This window comes from Rhinoderma darwinii, chromosome 10, assembly GCF_050947455.1.
Source record: "Rhinoderma darwinii isolate aRhiDar2 chromosome 10, aRhiDar2.hap1, whole genome shotgun sequence".
Lineage (NCBI taxonomy): Eukaryota > Metazoa > Chordata > Amphibia > Anura > Rhinodermatidae > Rhinoderma > Rhinoderma darwinii.
Window position 1 is genome coordinate 30462997 of NC_134696.1, and position 27196 is coordinate 30490192.

Here is a 27196-nt window from a genome sequence, read left to right on the forward strand (position 1 = left end):
TCGTAAGTATACAACATTTTGCGGGAAGGACTGGCTTTCCATGACGTATACTTATGACAAATGTCGGGAAGGGGTTAATAGGTACATTCTATAGGTGCAACCAACAATAGGTACATATGGTAAATCTTAGTTCTAACCAAATGACATCACAGTCTTTATGTTGCCATTGTTCTTTGCTATTACCTTTTTTTTTTAATATATATATATTAACCCCTTAATGACACGGCCAATTTTGACCTTGAGGACAGAACAATTTGCGCTCATAACTTTATTTTTAGATTTTGTACGACGTTTTTGTAGGAGACTTTGTTTTTTGCGGGATGAGTTGTACTTTATGTAGGTACCAATTTTTATACAAATACATTATCGTTTAATTTATATACATTTTTATTTTGGTGAAAATGCAGAAAAACTGTTCTGCTGCAGTTGTTGTTTTTTTTTTTTTTTACACCATACATCATAAATAATGTTATACATTTGTTGTACAGGTTGTTATGGTTGTGGCAACACCAAATATGTCTATTTCATGTTTTGGGACTTCCAGTTTAAAAAGGTTATTCATTGTAAAAAAAAATAAGAAATATATTTTTATTTAACATTACTTTTTTTTTTATTATTAATTTAACTTTTTTTTTTAATCCCATAGAGGGATTTTTCATTTAGATTTTTTAACTGTAATGTACTGGCATATATCTATATGCCAGTACATTAGCCTTACTCATTGTACACAGGCAGTTGTTAGGCATACCTCAGTATACCCTAACCACAGGGAATATGGTCAGACAGCCCTGGGGTCCTTAAATGGACCCTAGTCTATCTGGCCATAGAAGTTATGGGCCTCGATCGCCTGTGACACGTTCATAGGGCAGTCCCCCCCCTTCTCCTATTCACTTTGAATGCCGCGATTGCGGAATTCAAGGGGTTAGCGATGGAGAAAAGCGGTTTCTCTTCTCTCCGGATCCTGACGGATTCATGTCTCAACGCTAGATACAGCTGCCCTGTGTACAGGATACAAAGCAGCTGTATCTAAAAAAGTAAAAATTATTTTTAATAAAGTATTTAGAAAATTGTACAAATCACACTGATAGACATTTTTATTAAAAAAAAAAGATTCAAAGGTATACATAGCCTTTAAGTGTTGATACAATTTCAGTTATGATTTTGCTATATACTGTTCATGTGAGTATATATCTGCCTTCTGGAAAATAAAAGAAAATATGAATACTCTAAATTCACATTGTATGCAAGTTAATAGGGATGGACTGACCATTACTGCAGTGACCAAGGGCTTTGGGCCTCAGACCATTTTATTAATTGATATAGCGCCAAGCTAATCTGCAGTTCTGTACAGAAATTGTCATTAGTTTTTGGAGTGTGGCAGAAAACTTGAGAACCCGGCGGAAACCGTAATAAGAGGATTAGCTGCCCTACCTTTTACCAGGTCTACTTTCCAAATCGGGGGCAAAGATAAATTATTTTCTCTTAATATTCCTTTACTGAAACCGTATTTATTTCTTTTGGCTTTAACATGCACAAACCTATTCCACAGAGCTTTCATAAAGGTTGTCATTAATCCATGACCCCGGGGCTCACAATCTAATTTTCATACTTTTGAACGCAAATTTAATAGAAAGCCAATCCGCTCTAACTGTTAGTAGTTGTATTACAAAACTGATTTTCACGCAAACCTCTTAAAACTTCTGTTTTTGCAAAAAATTAGACTGATTTACTGAAATACTCAGCAAGCTCCTTGCGTGTGTAAGTTCTGCAACTCTGTAAGGCTATGTTTACATCTGAGCTGGAGGCTCCCTTACGGGCCTCCTTCACCGATCCGGTCCAAAATGGCAATAATAATAGCGCAGCATGCAGCTCTATTTGTTCTGTTAAAATGACAGACACCATGATGGGCACCCGGCAGAACCCTTTAGAGTCAATGGGTGCCTTTGGTGGCCTATGACGATGCAGAACAAAGGGAATAGTAATGCATATGTGAACAGAGACTAAACTCTGTTCAAACTGCTGTTGGTGGCTCCATTGGCAGGTCCAGTACATTTGACAGTAACAATAGCGCAGCATGCCAGCACCTATTCTTGCCATACAAACACCGGAATCTTCAACTAAGCCCTGATTGACCCAATTATAAGTCATTGGGATTCATCAGGCGTTATGAACTGAAGTTACTATGCACATGTGAACGGAGATTGAATTTCAAAACTCCAAAGATGGCAAATAAAGCAGTTCTGGGATCACTGTGTAATAATCGTTGCTTATAGCTGCTGTAATAATGGTTGCACTTTGGGGCAACATTAATTAAAACTAATGATGCCCATTAAAAAAATCCAAAAATATCTGTACATACTCCAAGTTCTGAGCGGAGTACAAGTACAGACTGTGCTTTACCCCTTTCAACTTGTTTTTCCTTCAGCCTTTATCTATTTTTCTTGATGAGATGTGGTCTTACAATACTAAGTAAAGTAAATCGGGAGGGTAGACAAGCTGGAAAACCTCAGCAGACTCATTAAAGTGTTAGGAACAAACCTTATGACTGTATTTGTACAGAAGCCTCAATATATATTTAACTACATATAATTTCATTTTGTTTTATTATGTTAATGTAGTTTCCAATTACTTAAATTAGGTTATCCATGGATTTTAGAAAGCAGCAAAGACTCAACGACTTACTTTTTAACCCTGGCCAAGAACATCAGAAGTGAATAGACAAACAAAACAATCTATTATCGTGTGTATCGCTCGTTGTACTCTTGCCAAAGTTAAAAGTGAAGCCTTTCGCTTGAACTGCTTCCTAGAGTGCTTTGCATCTTTGTCCATGTTTCCATGGAGAGCCTACTGTTGTATGTGAGTGAATCATGGTACTCCCATTAGTTATGCCCAAACACTTTTTGTTTTTTTTATTTTTAGAAATCAAAAAGGAATTCTTAAAAGTAGACTAGAACTTGTGGGAAATAATTTTTTTAGGGTAGGAAATTTATTTATTTTTCAGCCAGGGAAAAGTTGCTGCTTGTTAGTGGCTCTCCATTATGGCTCATTAAGGGGGTGCCTAATTGGGCATATGGGAAATAGGTTGGCTTCATGAGACCGGTTTATGTATAATTTTTTGTGTTTGCCTTCATGCATAGTAATTTCTCAAAAAATGCAATTTTATTACTATCCAATAGCTAATAATTTATTCATAGTGACTATTTCTCGAACAATTTTTGGATATAATATGTTCTCTCACATCTTTCTAAATTACTAAGGTTCCTGACAATTACTGAGAAAGTGTGAGGTGTTATTGACGCCAGAATTCCACAAGTGTAGCAGGAAACTGAAGATTTTAGTTCCCAAATGAATATGAGTGTCCCATAGGCAGGTTATGATACTTCTGTGTTATTTAGGAGGTGCAGGGGAGACATGATATTTCTCTCCTGCCTTTCTTGTTTTATAGATTACTAGTTAGGGCAACTAATGTCACATTTCTACTTATACCAGTGATCTATACATGAGAAAAACTGTTCTCAAGTTTTTCATCAGCAAGGGTATATGTAAAAGCCAGGGACAGTACTCCAAGAAGACTCAAAATTTTACCAGACATGTCCATGCGTCATAAAACTATTTATTCTTTTATCAGCAATTATACAGCATGTATGTTTCACCACCTTGAAATATGTTTGGAATGGAGAAATACTTGCAGATGTTGAGAAGCACCGCTCTACTGCCCAATAAACATTATTATAGTTCCTGGATTTTACTATATTAGTCAAGTGATATAACTAAAAGAATAGAAATGAATCAAGCCAACAATATTGAGCTGCACTTTTGGGTACAATTTTGTAATGTTTCCCAAAACATCAGACAATTGCCAGATGAAAGAGGTTTATGGCTTATAACATTTATGGCATTAGGCAGTTCCTGTCCCTCCTGTAGAAGCTTTGCCTGCACATGCACAGTCCACTCTCTGGTTTTCTTATTTCCCTGGTTCTAATCCCATAAACAGGGGTACAGGACTCTCATTCTTGTTATCCGTCAATTGGACCCATGCGGTCAAACATTTGTGGCATATTCTATGGATATGCAATAAGTTTTATTGGTACGAAAACACATTTAACAGTCTCAATCTCCGAATTAATATTCCCTTTTGGCTGACATGTTAATTTATTATAAGGGAGGTTGAGTGAGCAACTACCATACAATTGACACCACATACATCAGGGGAAATAAAAGAACAGGACCAATCTATATTGCCCAGGGACATTGGGAATTGGAACGCTACTGACTTCACTGTCTATATGGACAGTGATGGGAGCTTCCCGACCTATACATTTAACATATACCTGTGCCGCATGCCATACAATGGCATCGGTCACCCATAGTTTCCCATGTTACGGGGGGGAGTGATGATGATGCAGCAAGTGGAACCATTGAGATGCTGAACACTTCATTGTAGTGTCCAGCAGGGGTCACGTTAATTGGATCCCCACAGATCGGACATTGATGGCATATCCTACCGATATGTCATCAATATCTGTACTGAGAGAACCCCTATAATCTAGTTCTGTCCTTATTTTGTTCTTGTGCCAATTCTTGGCACATCATTAAGAACTGGGACAGAAATACTTTAGGCATACAAGCTTTCTGTGGCTTCTAATTTATTATTTTGACTTGTGTCAAAAACAAGTGTCTTAGTTTACAATCCTTTCTTGTGCGCCTTGTTGCAGACTTATCACTTTCTGTATGAATAGCTGTGTGATTGCAGCTGTTCATTCGCAACTCAAGCAAATAGTTGAAAGAACGCTCTGAATGGTTTACATTTTAATATCCATATCACAGCTAATCAACACTTTTTGTTGGAAATATATTTAAATTATTTTTCGGTACTCCGTGCTTTCCCTTTAAGAAATAGTTTTAGCGTTTGAGAATAGTGTAAGTGCTGTATAGAGTGTGTGCGCATTATATGTAGCATTTCGTTTCACCTTTTTTATTTACAGTAATGATATAGAGCACCCATGTAAAACGGCTTTACATTTGTATCTAATTCCCTTTGATCAAATATTAATGGCCATCTAGCCAGAATACAGTATATACCAATAATGCACATTAGGTGTATCACAGAGAAATACTTGTGTGTAACTTCAGCATCTTAGAATTTATTGCTTTAGTCGTTTGACATTTCCATCTTGGAGAGAAAAAAAAAAATCCCTGAAAACCGACCGCTGGTTAATTAGGTAACCGTAGCAACTGGCATTGCTAGAACAAAGGAAACAAATCATTTTGAACTGGGCTTTGCAATGAGATCTCAAGCAAAGACTCATCCATCACAGGATGCACAGGGACGTTTTTTTAATCCTAAAGGGACTTGGTTTGTTTATTTACCCAGATGTTGTGCAGAAAGGTATTATTGCAGCACTTAATAATATATGGAGCATCTTCACTTCATTTAGCTAATTCTTTAATCCTCCCGTTCACTTATTGCCACCCATTTAGAAGAAAGAAGCCATGAAAAAAGAACATCAGGAATATAGTGCATGACGATCTCTTTCTAACAAAGCTAGAACCAGCCCTGTATCTTATGTGGATCCAGAGATCTCCCCATTCATTGCTCCATTTGCTCCGTCAGATATTCTTCAGGCTGGCAGCTCAGGGGGCGTGTCCTTTCTGCTGCAGAGAAGCCGTTTTCTATTGGCTGATGGCAGTTGATGAGTGGAACTGAGCATGTGCATCCCCCTCCTTAATCCGCTATGTAGCAGGACGTGCACATTACTATACAGATTGAATGCCAGTAGGCGCCATTTTAATGAAGTAAAGGGAATATCTCACCACTGGAGCATTTTTGTAACAGAAGGTAAATTACAAAATGAAATAATTTTTAATGTTGTATTATATTATAACAACATTTAATAGTGGGGCAACCCCTTTAAATACTAGCTCCACCATTGGAAATAATGCAAAGAAACAGCAATTCCTTAAGATATTCTCATTACAGGTATTGTCCAGTGAGAACTTTCCCCTTTTACCACCCTTTCACAACAATTAGTTGTTCACCGGGGATATGACTGTTGTATCCCCCCTACAATCAGCCGTTTTCACTGGGAAATGATGCTGGTGTCCTGTGGTATTACATGGTGCTCATTGAAATTGTGTAATACATGGTCTCATCGATTTCCACAGGGAGAACCACTCTTGGCAGCAGCTCTCGGCTATGGCTAATAGAGATGTAATCCAAACAAGGGCCCTACTCTATGATCTCCTTATGCCTGGGAATGTATATTTTAGTGTCTGCCATTGGTCTGAGTTTCCATCAACAACCTATAGACCACTGTTTATGTTTATCAATAGCCTTCAAATGGGATGCAAACTATAGACTTTAGTTGAAAGGCATAAAAATAATTTCAATTCCCCATAGCTGTTATCAATGCCAATAGTAACAATTTATAATTACCAATGTTAGACTTTGTTCACTTCACGTCAGACCCCCACTTTTGAGGTATATATTGGGAGGTTTGCCTCTGATGAAAAGGTGCGACGTATTCCACTGTATGCCCATAGGACCCCATTGTAAAAAGTATAACACATCTGTAAATAGGGGCCTATTTATATATTCTTCCTATGCGCTGAGTGCTTTCTCTGCGCATACGCCGAACATAAGAGACTGACGTGATGTGAACAGAGGCTTAGGGTGTTTTTATGGCTTTTTTTTCCGGGATTATCACAAAATTGCCCATGCTGTTTAAACACAAATTGTCTCCATTTTGTTCTTTTTTTTTTGGGGCTGAGTGGCTTGTACAGGTGAAGAACATGTTTTCAGGGTGCTCGTACGCATATCAGCAGTGTGGAAGCCGCGCAGCCAAGAACCGCATTGCAAAAATGGTGCCATTCAGCGTGCGAAAATGCACCCTTAGGAAACTTATTTTAACTCAAAATATTAGTCATGTCGCCTTTCATTAGCTAAATATTCGTACCCTTGAGAGAATAAAAAGCAGCTTGTCCATGAAAACTGGATAATGAATGATTGTATTATGATGATCCCCAACTTAAATGAGTGTATGAGAGCCGTATATCTAAAGACACGATATCTAAAGTCTATACTTCATTTGTTCATCTCAATGCGATATTTCAAACTATGGAGGGGTTGTTGATATTTCTTTAACGTGACTGCTGACACAAAAAAATATCTGTCCCCATGATCGCTTCTTTTTTGTATATATCTCCAGTCCTGAGAAGCTCCAGAAACACTTGCATCCATATGTGCAAATTTCATTGACAGCTACATTTACAAGGTGCACTTATGTAAGCGGTGGACTATAGGATTAGCTGCTTATTAGCTCATGTCATTTTGGTCAGTAAAATGTTTGCTATAACTTTTAGCATTTTGTCCAGTAGTGAGATAATATTGCATAGATCTCATTGTTATATGAGCTACGCCATTGGTGTGTTCATATTCGATCGGTCTAGGATCACTTACCTGTATAGAGTATATGATAAATAGTTCAGTCATAGCCAATGGGAAAGTCATTTTGTCACTTAGAGTTGTGCTGATCAGGTAGGTTATGCTGTGCAAGACATAGGACATCGAGTGGTAAACGCATGTTGTGGACATAGCGCTGAATGTTATAGAACTAGAACCTGATCAGTCTACTTCCTCTGTTCTGTTCTTGGTGTGTTCTTTACCTGGAAATTGACAGTTGATTATTATATGGTTATATACTGTAGTACCCTCATCTTTCAATGGCACTCTACAATGTGGATCAGGTGTACATAGAGATGCAAATTATAGAGATTAAGTAGGAGAGACTCCTGCCCAAATGAGAAAGTCTACTCCAAAGCTGACCATAGACTTCCAAAAGTTATCACACTTGACACCCCACTGAAAATGCATATTATATTAATAGAGCAGGGATGACAAGTGGCTGCCAGTTTATCTATGGGGGCAACAAAGAATTGGGTAGGTTAAGATCCAACCTGTCTGATCCTTGTCTCCTAAGATAACATTGGGGGACTGTTGGCAGTAAATTGTTGGCAGATGCTACTGATACCTATGGGTTCTGGGCTCCACCAGTCAGGCCTTCTTAACGGCTTACTGAGGATTGAGAGTGTGGAGTAGTACGTGGTATCAAAGTTGAGCTAGTGTGAACATTACTTTTATAAGTGGTGCAGCCGGCTTGCTGCCTCTTGGGTGCGACAATAATGACCAGATACCTTTAAAGTCATGGAAACCAAGGCAAATACCATTTCAAATGTTTTTTTTCGATGATGCCCCATCTAGCCCAATATCTCTTGTTATCCTGGCCATGCTTCCAGAACTAAACATAGTTATTACCGCAAGACAGTTCTGTTTTCTTAGAGTTCCCAGAGATTGGAACTGGAGAAGACAGGTCGGTCCAAAAGGACCACAGATGTGTTGTGTTCCGGAACTGTGACAAGAAAACTGACCCACTTAATTCTGGAAACCTCATTGCATCTATGTGGGGAAGGGAAAATCTTTTTATCTCCCCAAAATCTTCACCCCCTAGGTGATCTGAACATCCTTGTAGGGCATTTTACTAAAGGGGTGTTTTTCTTCCAGGAATGGCATAACGCCTATTCACAGGTTGTGTGTGGTATTGCAGCTCGCCCCATTCACTTCCATGAAGCTGTGCTGCAATGCCACATAAAACCCATGGACGGGTGTGGTGGTGTTTTTGTGGAAAAAAAGCCATGTTTTTCTAATCCATATTTTAAATGGAAAAACCCCATTACCAAGTGGAACTGCACATACGATTTCTTGACTGGAATCCTTATTGGTGCAACAATTGGTTACTTCTCTCCAGAATTTTCAAGCCAAAGAATTTTACCTGATTTTAGGAAATTATTCTTTTAAAGCAATGCATGTAAAGCACAAACAACAATATAGTGTAAAAAGTTGCAAGAAGGGTTAGAAAGCGAATCGGATGTTGTGATGTCCATTGTTTTTAACTTTTTTTCCTAACCAGTGTTTCTTTAAGGTTCCTTTTAGTCCTTGTTGCAGCTGTAAAATGTTACCTGGAAATGTGCAATTGCCAAATATTCAATTTTTTTCTGTTTTAACTGCAGCACAAATCACTTTCTGCCCATGGGCAGCACCAAAACCCCGATCCCTTAAATCCTCAAAGTTGTCTTTCTGAGCAAGCTCTCTGTTGCGTCTTACTGTATGTGGTCTGTCTAACTTGCATAATGTTCCACTGTCTTATTGTAGCTGTGAAGTTCTTCTCTTCACTTTTAATGTTGTTTCTTTCTGATTTGCCTTTACTCTGTCTGTTTGTGATTTCAGTGGACTTCTCTGTGTCAAAAATCTACTTTTAGAAGCAGAGACTATTTAGGAGCCATGAAGGTACCCCCCTCATGTCGCAGGAAGGTGTAGTGAGTGAGAAACACTCACACATTCTGCATGTTTCCGACAAGTCAACTCATAAGCATCATTGTTGCCCACTGACACATTAAAACAATCAGTTCATTATATGGATTGTTCTACTAATAGGCCATTCACAGCCTCAAGAAGACCATTTATGAAGCTGATCCAGGGTGAAAATAAGCCAATCTGTATTTTAGATCCTTTCCTCTTTTGTGTGATGTCTCTGTGTAATTTTTTGTTGTCTTGCACTTACTGTTTGTGTTCAGTTTTGTTGTCTATTTTTGCTATTTGTTCTCTATTCTGTTATTACATTTCCAAGTCGCATAGAGACTAAAAAGTTTTCCCATCTTCTCTTTGGATACTCTTTAAAATTTGTACTGTAGGGAATTGTGTCCTATGAATAATGAAGATAATATAACTTTAATGCATGGTAGATAATGAAGACCATTCCAAGGGCCAATCAAAAACACAAGTCTATGAAGACCCCTAAAATGGACAGTTATCTCAGCTAGGTTATATATTAAATTTTAATGATTACCATTCTCTTTAGAATGATGTTAGAAAGATGTATTTCTTTATAGAAGATTGCACATGGGACCCTTAAAGGCTTACCAAGAAAACCCCATTTGAGATGCAAGACACTGGTCCGGCTTCTCATACCCCCGGCAAATAACTGATTTTGCTGGAGAACGTTTTCGTCAACTATACATTTACCATTCAGAGGCCGTCTCAGAGGAAGTTTAGTATTACATGCGGCCATTAATACATTGACAACTCTTTGCTCTGGCCCATGCAGAGAGGTGCTAAGCAGAAGACCCCCTTCTATAACTATCTATATGTCCTAATTAATAGAGCGCATGGACCGAGTATGTTCTTGTAAGTCAAACTTTAACCTTCCCACAGTTCTACTTTCTTTCCATGTTCTTCACCTCCTGATTTTGGGCAACCATGCACATTTGATCAAGGCCACAATCCCTTTCAAATAAGTCACTTCTTTATTTTTCTATCTCCGCAAATTGTACTAGTCCTATAAACATTCAGAATAGTGGTAATTATTAGTAGCATTGTAAGTCAATTGATATACTTTCAAAGCGCCTATTGATAAATATATATGTGCCTCAAAATACTGCCAGCAAACAAAAGTACAACTTGTCCCACAAAACATCTATTGTAATGAGGAAAAGTGAAGGGGGAAAAAAATATACTTAGATCCCGAAGGGCATTATTTGCTTCTGCAGAGTTGTAGTTAGGCTTTCCATCACATGGGAGGGGGGGGATTAAGTTTGCTGTCCTTGCCCTGTGTCTAAATACCCGGGGCAATGAATTTTGGCTTGTTAGTTCCCCTCCTGGTATCCATATCCCAGGTCGCATGGCCCACTTGCTTCACCCTTGGGCTTCAGTGTTCCCATCGTTGGACCAAAGATCATATAAATTCAGTAGGGCAATGCCATATGACTGAAGCTTTTTCACCCCCTTGAAATAGATTTTATAAGCCATATAGGTATTTTAATTTCTTCGGTAGGAAATTGGCAAAAAGTAATTGTAATATCTTGATAACTTGGTAGATGAAGTGAAATCATGAATGGCCAAAAGTATTAGAATCAGTTACTGTCCAATTATGTTAATTCAGTTAATCATGTATTAGAAACCGTTCCTGTCCAATTATGTTACATGCTCGGTAAAGCATCTACCATCAGTGTCCTACAACTGTGACCCCCAACAGATCGCTGGAATAAAGAAGTAGTGGCACTAGGAAAGTGATGTGCCACTTTGGCACCTGTCGGTTTCATGACGTGGTCGGCATGGCTTGATCGATCATTGACTAAAATGTGGGCAGACCATATGGCCTCTGACCGGAAACAAAGTGGCGCATTGCTTTCTTTGTGCCGCTAACCCTTCATTGTAGCGATTTGGCAATGGTCACAACAGTTACTTACAATTTAAGCTTTACAAAATAACCAAAGGAATACTTGGCAGAGATTTATCGTCTGTTTCACAAGGTTAACACTTTCTAACTTAAAGATGAACATTTTTCTTTGTCCCAGTGTTCTTGTTTTGCTGTTTGGTCATTTCTTTCCCCCCTAAAGACTTTAACATCAGCGAAAAAAATAAAAAATAAATCCTGTCTATTTTACAAGTGATTTATGGCCCTATCTACTCCTGTAATTTATGAACAAAACCTGGAAGCCCTAAGACATATATAACCCTTCAAGCCCTCTATGCTTATACTGGAAATTAATAAGGCACATTCTAATTTTCGAAAACTCAATTTCCGAATTCTCTTTAAGAGAGAAAAAAAAAAAGCCATTCTGGATCGCCTTCTAAATGTGTCTGATTTTTTAAGTTTTTATTAACCAAATAAAATTGCATTTGATCTGGAATGCAAAATAACATATATTGATAGAGGATTTATTTTATTGTAAATGCACATAGAGAATGCATTAGAAACAGTGGCACTTCATCCTCATACTTGATAACTCACAAATTAATTTCATAGGTGGATTATTTCCTTTCACAATTCTCTTTGTGAATGCATTTAATATTTTTTTTTCCTCAGTTAAAGAATGTTTGCATTCAAATTGATCTGTATATTTGCCAATTTCTATTCATCACAAACAATGTCGTTTTTTCTACGTCTTGACGTCAATGTAATGAGGCTCCGTCCTTTCATATATTTTTCATTGTAGATGTTTAAGCTGTGTGGTTCAGAGTCCTGATAGGTCTCAGAAGAACAATAAATTGACATGCAGCTTGCTGATAATCACGTGTCCAATAGCTCATTTAACAAAAGTAATCCATTGTGACTTAATGGGAAAAAAAATCAATTTCTAAACCCACGTCCCAAGCTGTTACGTGGAAAAATCCTCTAGAATGGATCCTCGAATGTTTTTATCTATTACATCATCATTTCAATGAACACAAAGTAACCAATTGCTGTCAAAACCAACTGCAATGCTGGTACCCTGACCCTGGTGCTACATCTTTATTCACATGATACACCAAAATCATACATTTAATTTAATCTTCAAAGTGAATTTTGCGAATTAATTTTTAGAATCTAAACCAAACATTTTTATGTGAACTTTTATCATTTAAAACCCTGTAATATATGGCCCATCTCAAATAATAATGCAATAACAATACTGCTAAATAGAGGAAATAAATAAAACTGATTCTTCCCAAGGTATAATTAGAGCGCAGGCAGCAGTTTGTTGGTTAGTAGTTTTTGTAGTTAATAACAAAAATACATAAAAAATAATAAAATTAGCTATTGCTATGCAATAATATAAATTATTAGTTAAAGGCTTATCCCCACCTGAAGTAATTTTTTTCCCTAGCTTTAATAATCATTAAAAACATTAACCATGCTATCTGTTCACTTTTCGAACCCTCAGAACTGCTCATATTCTTTGTTTAACTGCTGCACATTCTTCAGAGCGAGAGCAAAAGTGGGCGGTAGTAGCTTGATGTCAATCAATCAGCGCTGGCAGCTCCGTGCACGCTCCCGATGCTGCTAGATACTCTAGTACTAGCATCGTCTGGAGTAAACCCTGCTGTCCGCTCGTCCCAACCGTGCATTGTAAGCATGGTTGAGACGACCCCCCACATGCCTCGTCCTCATCGCAATCTTTTTTTTTTTTAACCTCCCCACTATGTTTTAACCTATTCATCCACCGTTTCAATCCCCACCGCTCACTTTATTCTAAAGTATACACTGTTATCTCTGTTTAGAGATAAGGCATGCTCCCAGTGCCCAGACCATCCTCCACTATGAAGAAGGCGTAAACCGTGCGCAAATGCGACCACCGCTGCAGAATCCCAGTGTTGGCCGCAACCCTAGGCAACGAGCGAAAGACAACGCGGGAGACTCGCCATGTTGCTAAAGGAATATCTAGTGAACATTACAGAATTGAACAGTGAGGGTATTTACGAAGTTGGTTAAACTATAGGTTACCTTCAATTTAAAAAATGATTATGTAGATGGGAATACCGCTTTAATTGATGTCCAGCATATATTTTTTTCCGCTTTTTAATCTTAATATGTCCAATGTACTATGCTGAATAATTTCCTGATATGTTTTTAAAAGCTGAGTGAGATCAGTTTCTATGATTCAGAGCTCAAAATCGTCTGCAAAGATACGAAGGTAAAATCATCTATTTCTGGTTACCTGCAGCCACCACTAGAGGGAGCTTACTCCTTATACATTGAGCTAAATGATCTGACCGTTTGCAGTAAGCTCCTACGCTCCTTGTACTGGTAGCTAAATCCTGCCAGAATTTTATCTTTTTAATCTGTCTTTGCAAAAGTATCAGAGCCCTGTTTCCAAGAACAGAACTATACCGCTATAAAAATATATTAAGAAATTAGCACTGAATGCGGCATCTAAAACTCCCATAATGATAAAAGGTGGAGATTCACTTTAAAGGACGGATATGTTTGCCATATTACGTTTAAAATATTTGAAAACCTTTACATAAAGGGTGCAAGTAAAAATGCACTACATCCAATCATTCTACGTTGTATAAGACCTGCACAAGAAGTTCCCCTAATGGTCACCGTTTCATCTTTATTCCAGTTTTTATAAATCTCTCCGAGTTTTTTTTATTTTGGCAAATAATGTTTTTTTGCAAATTGACTTGGAGCCATGATACTATAAAGCTACTGCTTCATTATTATACAGATTGAAATCAATGATAGTGATCAGCATAGCAGAAAATGTGGCTATGAATAATACATGAGGCATTCAGAACATACAATAGATTTTTATAGACGAGGCAGATGTCAGAGGTCATGGATGTTTTCTATAGATTGTGACTAAAGAGGTTGGCAAATATACGCGGAATGTTGCGAGAACGCCAGAAATACATTCTTCATCATTTCAGTTCACCCAGGGGGAATGTAATTATTATGTTTCATGACTTCTACTCATAAACCCACCTACAGTACAACTTGTGGTCTCACAATCTCTTGCTTCTGCTGAAGGCAACGTCCCCGGTGTTGTGTGGAGAGCTCGGAAGCTCATATACGTGGATGACACAATTTGCACTGTATCTGTATAAATCGCCATTGTTTGTTCTTGTTAATTGTGCATTTTCTGTTCGAATACATGTAATGTGTTTAATGTCTGAAGATTGATACAGAAGCCATCACATCTTTAATTACATTGCTCTTTTTTTACTGTAAGAGAAATATACCATGTTCTTAACCCCATTGTAGCTGTTTTCCACTGATTGATCTATTGACATGAATTGTTTGCATGCTCTTTGTCCTCCTTTTCTATAGAAGAAGGGGCCAGGCCCGTGAATGTCTTATGTGACAGAGATCATTGTTCTTAAAGGAACCCTACAGGAACAACTGATACTTTGTTGTGTCTAGCGCAGAGCTGTAAGGAGCCAGTGCATTACTTCTATCTTTTGGTTTTCTTTCAATCTCGAAGGGTTCTTTTACACCAGCCAATTTTGGCCATAACAACGAGCACTGATCAACGAGACAGCTCGTTGATCGGCGCTCGTTTGATCCTTTCACAAGGAGCTATGTATGAGGACGAGCGCTCATTACTACGCTCGCTCGTCCCCATACATTTCCATCATGTCGGCAGAACATCTCCCAGTTTGATGTGCTGCTGACAACGATAACTATTTAGTCTGCGTAAAACTATACAATCAACCGATGAAAGAGCGTGTGCTTGTTCATCGGCTGATCAAGCACAATCGGGAACGAGCGTTCTATGATCGCGAAGAGCATTCTATGAACACTCGTTTCCCCGATAATTGGCCGGTGTAAAAGGGCCTTAAGTCATGTACCGCCCCCTCAGGCCCTGCACTAGGCGTCACACAGTGCATCCGTTTTTCCTTGAGTTTTCCTTTAAGTCAACCTACTGCCGGTATCTAAAACAAATCTAGAAGCCCTTCATTTTATGTAAATCAGTAATAGTGGATTATTTGTAAATTAATATGCCAGATAATTGCAAGTAGCTCTGATATGGATAAACACACACGTCTCTGTAAAGTGTTAATGTTATTCTGCCAACTTTCCATTTCACAACGGGATAGTGGCACCTACAAATGGTAAGAATACTTAGTATAAGCCTTAAATACCACAATGTATATATTTTAAAAGTGGGCCTCTCAGGTCTCCGGATATGTCTGTCTTAGTAAATTCTTCCCTTCCAAATTCAATAACAATTTTTAAAACTCTGTGTTGTGCCATTCCACTGTTATTCCTCCTGGAAATGTATGGTTAAATTGAACTGTTACCATTCCCCAAGTGATTCGGGTGTGTCCCTACACAGCCTGACACTGTACAATCAGAGAGGTCACTGTCAGTGTGTAGGAACACGCCTCCTTGACAAGGGGAGTGGTAATACTCAGATGTCAATTTATTCTTCCGTTTCCAGCAGGAATAGCAGAGGAACGGCACAATGCAGAATTCAAAGAAAATATGCTTCAGAATTATTATTTTTTTGGCAAATACAAGTATTTACTAAAACGGACATGTCAGGGGAGCTGTCCGGTCCTCCTTAAGTAATTAATGTAGTGGAATATAGAGAACTAAGGGTAAAATATATAGGCCAGGATGCCAAGTGTTGTTCTAGCATCTATTATGGGGGCACCTGAATTCTTAGATATACAATTTATCGAGGTGCCATAGCATTGAAGAACGTATTGACACTTTAACATTTTAAGCTTAAACACAATGACACTTGGGGCTCTAGCCATTGATTATATTCTAAGCAGAGAGACTGTGTTAAGAAGGTGATGCTTGTCATAGACACTAATCCAATGACAAAAATAGGCAATGTGGAAGATCTATCATTGTAAACAAGCATCATGATAGCTTAAATGGAAAAAATTTACTTTCAGATGGGCCTCTATAGATTCTGCTCTGTTACTCTGCTGTTAGTAGCCAATAATCATTGAGAGAGGACCATAATGCTGGTGCCAAGTGCCTATTCTGTGGTATGGAGACCCTGATTCCTAGTATTGTTGCATTTGCCCTCTGGAGGACCTTGAACAGTATAATTTAATGATGAGCTGTCCAATTTAGAAAAAAGGATCCGTTTCACAGCTTGAAACCTTTTACATAAAGGAACAATCTGAGCAAAATGTATATGCTGTGTTATGCCGAGTACAGGGTATGATGCATTTCACAAGAATTATCTCTTTGGTGCCCTTTGAATCTCTGTGTCATGCCCCACCCCTCAGACTTTATACTAGTCCTTACACAGTGTATGAGTTTTTTCAAGAGAGTTAAGGATAAAAAATCTGCAGGTTACAGATGTGATGGGAAATTGGGATGGTGGCATTTACGTTGTTGAAATTGCATGCATTTCTCCTAACTTTTGAAAAAATAGGTTAAATAAGTAAAAACCCCAATGTAGGAGCAGGTTGTGTTTTGTGAATAAGTTATTTATTGTTCATAACTATTTGACTTAAAGTCCATTTTAGACATTTCAAAATCACCATTTTTTTCTTTCATTTCTTTTTCCAAGAATTTTCTTATAGCATATCTAAAAACATCTATAACTTTTTTTTTTTCATTGTTTTATTCAACTTGTTTGTTTTTTAACCCACAGTATTCACCCTACATGCAGATAAAACATTACTTTACACATGCTCATTTCATGATTACCGAAGCAACTTTTAATTTCCTTTCTTTTTGTTATTGCCTTCCATCCAGGTCAAGCAGGCCGTGGGCTTAAAAGGTCTGTTTCTGAGAAATCCAAAACAAGCATCTCTGGACAGTCATGCTGCTGGACAGCTTCACCGGAAACATTCCATTAGTAGTCATATATTAAGAAGAACTGCCAGTGCTCCAACGAAAGGCCAGCAAAAAAACAAAAAGGGCTTTCCAGAAATTGCAATTGACTCCAAAGACAACAGTTCCGAAGGAGCAAGTGAAGATAAGGAGACGGACGATTCATCTATACCCCGCTTTGATAAAGAGCCTGAAAGTGCTTCTCCGATTCCTCCGTCCAGGGACGGTACTCCCACGGAATTACACAGCAAGAGTTTGAAAGGTAAGAGTATAAGCTCTGGTAAAAGCAAAGGCCACGTTCGTATATCTAGGTGTACGACGTTCAGTGAAGCGGTTCGGAGGCCTGATAGAGCCCCTCATCTGGACAGTCCTGCTCATAAACCAGGTGTGTTTGCTCGTTGTGCAATGAATGGTTCAGGTAGGATCGGGATGGCAACCAACTGTATGAAATGCGTAATTGGCACTAAAGAGAGTCCAGATTTAGACTGTAAGTGGAGCGATAACAGCAGCAAACCTATTATACATGATATTCCAGCTCATGAGCAGTATAGTGGTGTGCAAGAAGAAATGTTAGAATTGAAATATTATGGTATCACAGATCAGCCAAAACGGCAACAGACAGACTTACTAGCGCTCAATAACCATGGGAACACTGATGATCCGACCAGAAACCCGCAATCCATTGTAATACCAGGAAAGAAAAATGGAGAATCCAAATGTTCTGGGATGAAAAGTCATCCTAGACAACGGTGGCAATGCCAAACAGGTGGCAGGTATGGAAGTACTGTTAATTTGGTCCCTGTTGGCAGTGGTTCTATATCCTCTAACTCAAGCAGCCTTGAGAGCCTTGGAAGTCCAGAACTGTCTATGGGCTGGCATGAAAATTCTCGAAGGCAAATGGGTACCCTACAAAGGGAAATGAATGCCTTGTTCGTCCAAAAGTTGGAGGAAATTCGAAGTAAATCCCCTATATTCTTTACTGGTAAGATATATATTCTGTCCCTCATCACTGTTTTAGAAATCACAATGTGGAGTTAGTGTTGTTTTTGTTTTAGTCTGTAGACATTAGTTTAGTCACTACATTGTGTGTTTTAATATATATTGTCTGTCTTTGTTTCATGTAGTATCTGTATTGTTCTGTGATGTTACTCTTCCAACCAGAGCATTATTCTTTGATGTTTTTTTTAACTTCTCAAGTATTCCGCCATTTTAGTATTAACTTAGAGGTCACAATCCATTTTCAATACTTAACAATAACAATCTAGCAACAAAGAGGGAATTCAAAATCGGAGTTCTGAAATTCTAATGTTACCATCTAGTTTTAGAAGTATAATAATAATTTACATGTTCTTTTTTTGACTGTAATATTGCAACGAATAACATAGTAACGTCCCCGGAAACTAGTAGACTGTAAGGTACTATAATCCTTCAGTGCTACAAGTCTCTGATTATACAGAGCAGCGATGCCCAACTGGCGGCCCACATTTGCCTGATAAGTGGCACAAGGGAAAGGCAAATTCATATGGTGCAGCTGCCTTGTGGCGGTACAGTGCTATACGTTTTTGAGAACCGTTGTGTTCGTGGAGGATGAGGGGAGTTATTTGGTCATTCTTTCCAGCTGGCCAAAAATGAAGGCGCTGGAAAATACCAATATATTCATCTCCAACATCTGTATCTTTGAATAAACCCCAGTGGGAGAAGGGGGTTTGATATGACACGGGCCGTAATCTAAAATCCACCCTGCAACCTTCAGTTAGTCCCGGATATCACTGGTTCAAGAATTAAATTCACTGATTTTCTTGGCTCTGCCGTGAACCTGGTCAGCCCCAGCAGCCAATAATACATTAGATTTTCTTAAACCACCGATCTTCTATGGATCTAGTGACTTTTATTTGTGATTGTAAATGGAAGTTCTGATTAGAGTACATCACATAGCAAGATGTCTTCAGGTATGTTTGTCTGTCTGTCTATTCTTTAATGTATGTTATTATCACCTTAAATCTTCTCCTGACTAACTGCTCTCCTGCGTTCTTCCTCTTCACTTGTACTTCTCTGTCTCTCTAGTAAAAGACTGAAAGGACAAGATGGTTAAGGTAACCGTGTGTTGTGTTGTCCATGGCCGTATGAAAGGGAATGTTTTCGTGCTCATTTTTATTTTACCAAGACTTCATACATAAAATATAATAATTTAGACATGGCTTATGAAAGTCATGAAGTCACTACTATAATATATACATTAAAAAAATATATAGATTTTCTACCATTGTTGCAAAATTAGTCTTGCTAAAATTGTGAAACTGCATTTTTTTTTTTGCTTGTATATGTGCCTCATTAAATTAAGGGTGGTGACAATCATGTGCTTTGTACAATCCGAGTTGGACTGTCCCAGCCAGAGTACCAGATGGGCATCTGGTGGCCCAGGCCTTGACACAATAATGGGCCACAAAGGTCCAGCATACAATAATGTTGTTTGGAGCAGGACTTTGGATCCAGTCACTTGCCCCTAGAGTCTATTTCTGATGGTTTTTATTCATAAATATACCTATTAGACCTTATTGGTATGTCCTGTGTGCACAATTTTAACAACCATGTTTACAATTCAGTAAAAAGGGGATATACAATCGTTCTGTACAGATGGATGGTGGGTCCTCAGAATTTCCTTTGGTGAACCCAAGAGACCCCAGTCCAACATTGTACACTTGAACTTTAGAATTGCAACACAGGCTTTTTGTTTATATGTACAAATTAAAGTCTGTTTCCAGTTTTATGTTTAGTTTCTTTGTAAGCCACAAGCACTAGATTTATAACTTTTTTTTTTTTTTATACATGTCTTGCCAAATTTAATCGCTGTACTCCTAGGAACTAACCTCCTTAACAAATGAATGGAAACCCTAAAAGCAGTAATTTGCATTAAAGGAACACTAAACCTAGAAATGACTAATAAATGTAAACAGGAGATAAACTTGAAATCTGTTTGTCTGCTACATCTTCTGCATGTTCCTGATATCCTGCAGAGAGAAGAGGGGTTCATTTCCTGCTAATCTCTTACATTTTGGGTTGGTATACAGCTGAGAGGAGAGGTTAAAAAGGCTCTGTCACCAGATTTTGCAACCCTTATCTCCTATTGCAGCAGATAGGCGCTGCAATGTAGATAAGAGTAACGTTTTTTTTTTGTTTTTTTTTAAACAAGCATTTTTGGCCAAGTTATGACCATTTTTATATTTATGCAAATGAGGCTTTCTAAAGTACAACTGGGCGTGTTTAAAGTTAAAGTACAAGTGGGCGTGTATTGTGTATGTACATCTGGCCGTTTTTACTTCTTTTACTAGCTGGGCGTTGTGAATAGAAGTGTATGATGCTGACGAATCAGCATCATCCATTTCTCTTCGTTACCACCCAGCTTCTGGCAGTGCAGACACACAGCGTGTTCTCGAGAGATCACGCTGTGACGTCACTCACTTCCTGCCCCAGGCCCTGCATCGTGTCGGACGAGCGAGGACACATTGGCACTAGAGGCTACATTTGATTCTGCAGCAGCATCGGCGTTTGCAGGTAAGTCGATGTAGCTACTTACCTGCAAACGCCGATGCTGCTGCAGAATCAACTGTAGCCTCTGGTGCCGATGTGGCCGACACGATGCAGGACCTGGGGCAGGAAGTGAGTGACGTCACAGCGTGATCTCTCGAGAACACGCTGTGTGTCTGTGCACTGCCAGAAGCTGGGTGGTAACGAAGAGAAGTGGATGATGCTGATTCGTCAGCATCATACACTTCTATTCACAACGCCCAGCTAGTAAAAGAAGTAAAAACGCCCAGATGTACATACACAATACACGCCCACTTGTACTTTAACTTTAAACACACCCAGTTGTACTTTAGAAAGCCTCATTTGCATAAATATAAAAATGGTCATAACTTGGCCAAAAATGCTAGTTTTTAAAAAAATATCTACATTGCAGCGCCGATCTGCTGCAATAGGAGATAGGGGTTGCAAAATCTGGTGACAGAGCCTTTTTAAGCAGAAGGCTGGAGTTTAGCAGTCTGTGTGTCCTACTGCAGACAAGGCAGAGGGGGGAGGTTCCTGCTGCAGCCACTTGTCTCACAGTCAGACATAGGATTGTGAGGAGCAGAAGGGTAAGGCCCTGTTCACACTGAGTTTTTTTCAGGAGGAAAATTCTGCCTCAAAATTCGGTTTGGAATTTTGAGGCAGATTTTCATCTGCCTGCACGCCGTTTGTGGCGTTTTTTGCTCGCGCCCATTGAGTGCCACGGGCAAAAACGCAGTGAAATACGATTTCTCTGCCTCCGATTGATGTCAATTGGAGGTCAGAGGCGTAAGCACCCGAAGATAGGGCATGTCGCTTCTTTTTACTGCGAGTGTTTTTTAGTGCTCCCGGTAAAAAAATGCGTCCGCCTCCCAATTAAATCAATGGGAGGCATTTTCGACCATTTTTTGGCACTTTTTCAGACGCGGTTTCCGTGTCAAAAAACGTGTCAAAAAACTCTGTGTGAACCTTCTAAGGCCTTCTGAAACACACAGATTTTTTTTCTTTTTTATATATTTCTCAGTATAAATTGCAATGTGAGACAAAATATTATTAAAGGAAAGGGGGCGACTAATGGAGGACTTGCTGGTATATATATATATATATATATATATATATATATATATATATATATATATATACTGTATAATAAAAGGGCGTATTTATGGAAATAACATATACGACATGTAGGAAGGAAGGGAATAGTCTGTGTATCCTTATATGTACGTGGGTGACTAAACAACCAGCAGACTAGGGTAAAGTGTTTTGTCCCCAGTTATAGTTGGAGAGCAGATCTGAAGCATAAACTGATGCTCTAACAAGTAAAATATTGTCTCCGTAAAAGAACGGACATTTATGAACACAACTGGAAAGATGTAGAAAAGAAACTCCTCAGTGGGACGAAGAATTCAGTACGAGGTTGAAACGCTTTGTATTTGTGTTTGTTTTATACATTCATGCGAATAAATTCCTATCATTTGTGAATTACCTAAACACCCGCACAAGAGCGCCCCACGAAGGAGTTTATTTTCGACATCTTTCCACTGATTACCAGACTACTGGAAAGCCTCCAGCATTGGAGCTACACACCCAGAGTCCACTCCGGAGGCCTGCATACTGTGCTGACATCAGGGTCATATCGACCCAATACGCTTTTAAATTTGAGTTGTGCCCGTGATCCTGCACAACTCCGTCAGGTGAGTCCTTCTAGACTCCCCATTCATTCATTGTATATAGCCCTAAACTTTATCCCCTTAGCAGAGCGCTATCTTCTCCTTTTTTGTTTTTTTCTTGAAAGCATTTATGAACACAAGTAAGTTTATGGTCAACAAAAATGTTACTTCCACATGTGCATGGTTCTATTGATGTTCTGGAGTCATGGCCATGGGAATGAACGGTCACAAAATGCAACAGCCCATAAAGGCTGACCACAACTGTTGCAAAAGATAAGTTAACTATTAGATAAGTTATCGAACCAATCGAGACAAACATTGAATGGCACACTTATATGAAGATACTGCAAAGCGCACAATTTTCACACTTTCATTGGTTGCTGTTCTGCCGTTCTTTTTGGCAACTTTGTTGTAACTTGTATGTAGCGGTTATACAGAAACACAGCAACTTAAATGGCACAAAAGGCACCTGTCTGCTTCCACCCTTAAAACTCTGCATTGTCATACATAAAAGGAACAGATCCTTGCGGATACATCAGCATGGTCTATCCAGTCACTGTTTACTCCATTTGGCCCTATTTTTTCCACCATTGAGCCCCATTGTTTCCTCCTTTGAGCCCCTGTTTGGGGCGGTAAGTGCATGTTGATGTTGATCATGTTGCATGCTATGTTACATGTGTTAAGCAAACTTTGCATGTATTTATTACAACAAGCCCTATATACTGTTTTGTTTTTTTTTTACTATAGATGGCTAAGGAAATCCCTGTTTACAATTTACTATATATTCACTATAGAGCCACCTATAGACATGCAGTAAATGCCAGCTAAATCATCATTCAACTGTTTAAATCAGCGATTACCTCATTCCTTTTCATATATATTCCTATAGAGGTTATGTAGTAGGCCCATGCTTTTCAAGATGGCTGCTTATCGGCAGTGCTGGAATGAGGATTACTTGTTAAGTAAATGCCCATTTCTGTTTTAGGTATCCGTTCCCGAAGGAGCGAAATTTTGAGTCTATTTGACACCAGAATTCTTTCGTTTATATATTACAGGGACACTCCAGCCAAAACTGGTAGAATGTGGTATGCCTAGTGCAGGGTTTAAAGGGGCGGTACTTGACCCAGGGATTTAAAAATAGAACAAAGGCAGAATATCTGTGTCATGCTCCACCCCTCAGGCCCTGCACAAGGCATACCACAGTGTATATGTTTTGCCCAGTGTATTTATTTAATGCATTGTCTGATGACACAGGTGAGGGCCCTGTTACGGATCTTACATCAGGGCCCAGGAGCTATAATTTGCGCATCTGCATCTATTGCTTACATTTTAAAATCAACTAATATGAGCTTAATAAAATTTTTATCATTTTGTAAGAACAAATCCAGTAACCCAAAACAGGTCTTTGCCCAATTTTCGCAGAAAGGGTCAACTCTGCAACAACCAGGTCACCATGCTCATGACTGTTAAAGGATTGCTATGTATCTCAGCACATTATAGGACTATACACCCTATTACAACATCATTTGCACTGTTATTTGTGCCAGTAAATTATTTTGACCCTGGGCCCTGCTGTTATTTGATGTACTATTTTTTTGTAGAATATATTGTTGTTTTAGTTCATTGCCCTTTGCCTGCTGGATGTATGGAAAGTGGTTTAAACTATCCAGACATCCTTCCCAGACGCTACTGCATTACATATACTCTGGCTGCAGATGCTCACATCTTTGTGACTCTTGGTTTGTAGTGCCCCTTTTGTTGATGTGATAAGTAACTTTTTTTTCTTTTTTTTTTTCATACAGATGCCAGACCAATCTCAATCTGTAGGTCGGTTTCTTCTTTGTGCAGTCTTGAAACTATTACAGAAGAATTCACCTTTGCCAAGCAGATACCTCTTCCTGGTCCTACATTTCACCAGCCTGTTGCCTCAATTACAAATGAAGACTCTAAAGGGCATAAAGAATTAACAGGATCTCAATCTGAATCTTCTAGTATCTCTGACAATATGTATAGACCACTTAGAATAAATGACCTGGCCATAGGCAAGATAAACCTACTAAACAATGGTCCAATCACAACCACCGAAAATTCTGAAAAAATATACAAAAATGCTAACGCACATAATGCCAATGGCAAACAAGAAACCACAATTACCATAAATTCTTTCAACATGAAGCCAGGATTGTCTTTATTAGCTGATGTCTCAAGAGAGAACAAAGTCCGTCAATCAAAAGGGAGTCAAGGTGAATGGTTCTTTGTTCAAAGGAGCAATAGTTCAGAAGCATCTACCAAATCTTCAGAGCAACAAAAAAATCTCACCCCAGTGATAAAGGATTTACCTCCTTGTATTCTAAGACCAAAGCCTGACCAATTTCTTCAACAATCATCCATGATCCGTACTGGACCTCCCGTACCTGTCAGAAGAACAAAGAGTGAAGGTCATGTTCTTTCAAGTAGCTCAGCCTTCAACTCAACATTACAATCTCCTGTGGCAGAGGTGTATTCGGATGCCACCATTAATGATCGGATATGGAGCAAGTTAGAACTGAACAGTCATAGGGACAGCATGTCTTCGTCTTCCAGTAAATCTTCTAACGACACAGTGATTGACCTTTCTCTGCCTAATTTAGCACAAAAAAATTTGCTGGATCTTGATATCTCTGATAACTTTGATAGTATTAATTTACAAAATAGCATCCGGCCAAGATCAGCAACTACTTTAGCAAGAGGTGGTACTTCTTTTGGCGTAACAAAAAGCAAATCCAATCCTAATTTAATATCTAGCACCAAAGCAATAGATGGACGTTGTCCTAGGCCTTTAGCTAGAAGTCCTGAAGAAGTATTGCCACCCTTACCACGAAGGAACACTTGGAATAGACTCTATGTTGACAGCCTCAAACAGACCGCTAGAAAACCCAGCACGAATAAAGCAACAGCCACCCAGTCAATGTCCAAAAGTCTTGGGGACTTGACCTCAGATGATATATCATGCAATTTTGAAAGCAAGTATAGGAGCATAAGCAGAAGCTTTATTACAAGGTCTATGAGAGCTCAGAGGAGACCTGCTGGTATGAATGCCTCCACTAAATCTACAGATTCGCTCACTGAGCAACTCAAACAGCTGACAAGTTTTGAGAAAGAAAATGACATTACTTCTCCCACCGAGTTTCAACCTGTTCAGTATGAGGACGATGGCATGAATCATCTTAGGAGGACATCCTCCAGAAGCCAGAGCAGAGTAAGGTACGTCGCCAACAGAGCAAAACAAGCCCAAGAGCGACAAAGACTTCAAAATCTGGTTAATGGTAATTCCATAGAGGAAAGAGGAAATCCTGAAGGAGCTTGTGCAATAACCAAAGGGTTCTGTATGGATTCTCTTTTGACCACCCAGTTTACTTCAGAATCCTTGGATAAATTTGGACCACAATAATACACTGTTGTGACAAAATACGTCCATGTAGCATTTACATAATGTAAATCATGTATATGATAAATTGTCCATGCAAAATATACCTCGATGGGGAGAATTCTATACTTTTTAGTTTTGGGACTAGACTGGACTCGTGAAATTCTAAAGCACTTATAGTACTGTATATATTTTTAAATGGTCATGTTTACATTGGGTTTGCAATACTCTGTTGGACACCATTGCATTTAGATATTCCCAGAATATATTGGTTCTGTCCATTCATTCATGGAGGTCTGTCCTTCGCTCTTCAGAAGACTATTCCTGACCGTCCAGTATGTTAATTTTCTGCACTGCTTTACCAATGTGAAATGTGATATTTTTAAACTGCTGCTGTATATAGCACCTTTTTAAAGTACATTTTTATTATTTTTTTTTGCACTGCCATAAAAGATTTTATGAATATGGTAGGTTTTAAAACAAAAAGTATCAAACTAAAAATAACATTTAAACCCTTCCGTATGTATTATTGCTGTAAAACTTACCTTTTCTGGATCTTTTAATTTCTCGGCGTTCATTTACGTCCGCATCCTAGATGTATGTTTTAGAATGTGATTCTTAGAAAATGTTTTTCTTTATACGTTAATTATTTTAGTTTATTTTATTCCTTGGTTATACTAATCTTCAATATATTATTAAATGTTTTAACAGTTTGTAAGCGATCAAAATCTATTAAATAAAATTATTTAACCGTATAATATTGACTTCATGTACAAAAATATTTTTTGGGTCGATTTTTGTCTGAGAACAAGTGGGGTAGGTTTATCACAAGAGTAAATGAAGCTTTTAAAATATTTGTTTTGTTTAAAACTAATTTTAAAAAATAGTAAATTTATTGTAAGAACTTTTACATTCCAATATTTTTTAAATCTCCATTAAAAGCAGAATTTTTTATTTTTTTTTTGTTACATCCCAAGCTGAAGATTTGAGTTACACAAAATATGCAGTACTATGGTTAAACCCAAATTAAAGTCTGTAAATTATGGTTTTTGATCCCTAGGAATTTATTTTTTACTTTTTATGAAAATCGTTGACACCCTAGTTCCTTCATGTTACAGTCAGGGACAGGGACAGCTAAAGCAGATTTCCAGTTTTAGGATCCGACCGAACATCTTTGTATCCTAAACAACTCCCCTGTGTTCATGACATTGTGGGATTGGATTATGGTCAACAAGGACAGAAAAAAAATCTTAAGGAACTGCAAGAACTACAGTCCAATGATGGGATACCAGAGAGTGAAGTGACAACCAATTCTTCAAACTATGGCCCATTACTAATTCATAGTATTACTTTTGTATCCATTTGGAGGATACAAACAATGAGCATCAGGATTCTGTTCATTGACATGTTTTATTGCAGACAAATAATTCACAGCACTTTGTGAATTGCTT

At 38.4% G+C, this 27196-nt stretch overlaps 1 protein-coding gene across 1 annotated transcript in view; it reads left to right on the forward strand.

Moving 5' to 3' along the window:
- Nucleotides 1–26417, forward strand: part of LOC142661934 (1-phosphatidylinositol 4,5-bisphosphate phosphodiesterase eta-2-like) — a 125145-nt gene extending 98728 nt beyond the window's left edge. The window contains exons 19-20 of the mRNA XM_075839657.1: nucleotides 17046–17385; nucleotides 24142–26417. Of these exons, the coding sequence (XP_075695772.1) occupies nucleotides 17046–17385; nucleotides 24142–25769 (1968 nt within the window). The 3' untranslated portion in view covers nucleotides 25770–26417. The remainder of the gene's footprint in view (nucleotides 1–17045; nucleotides 17386–24141) is intronic.
- The last annotated feature ends 779 nt before the right edge of the window (nucleotides 26418–27196 follow it).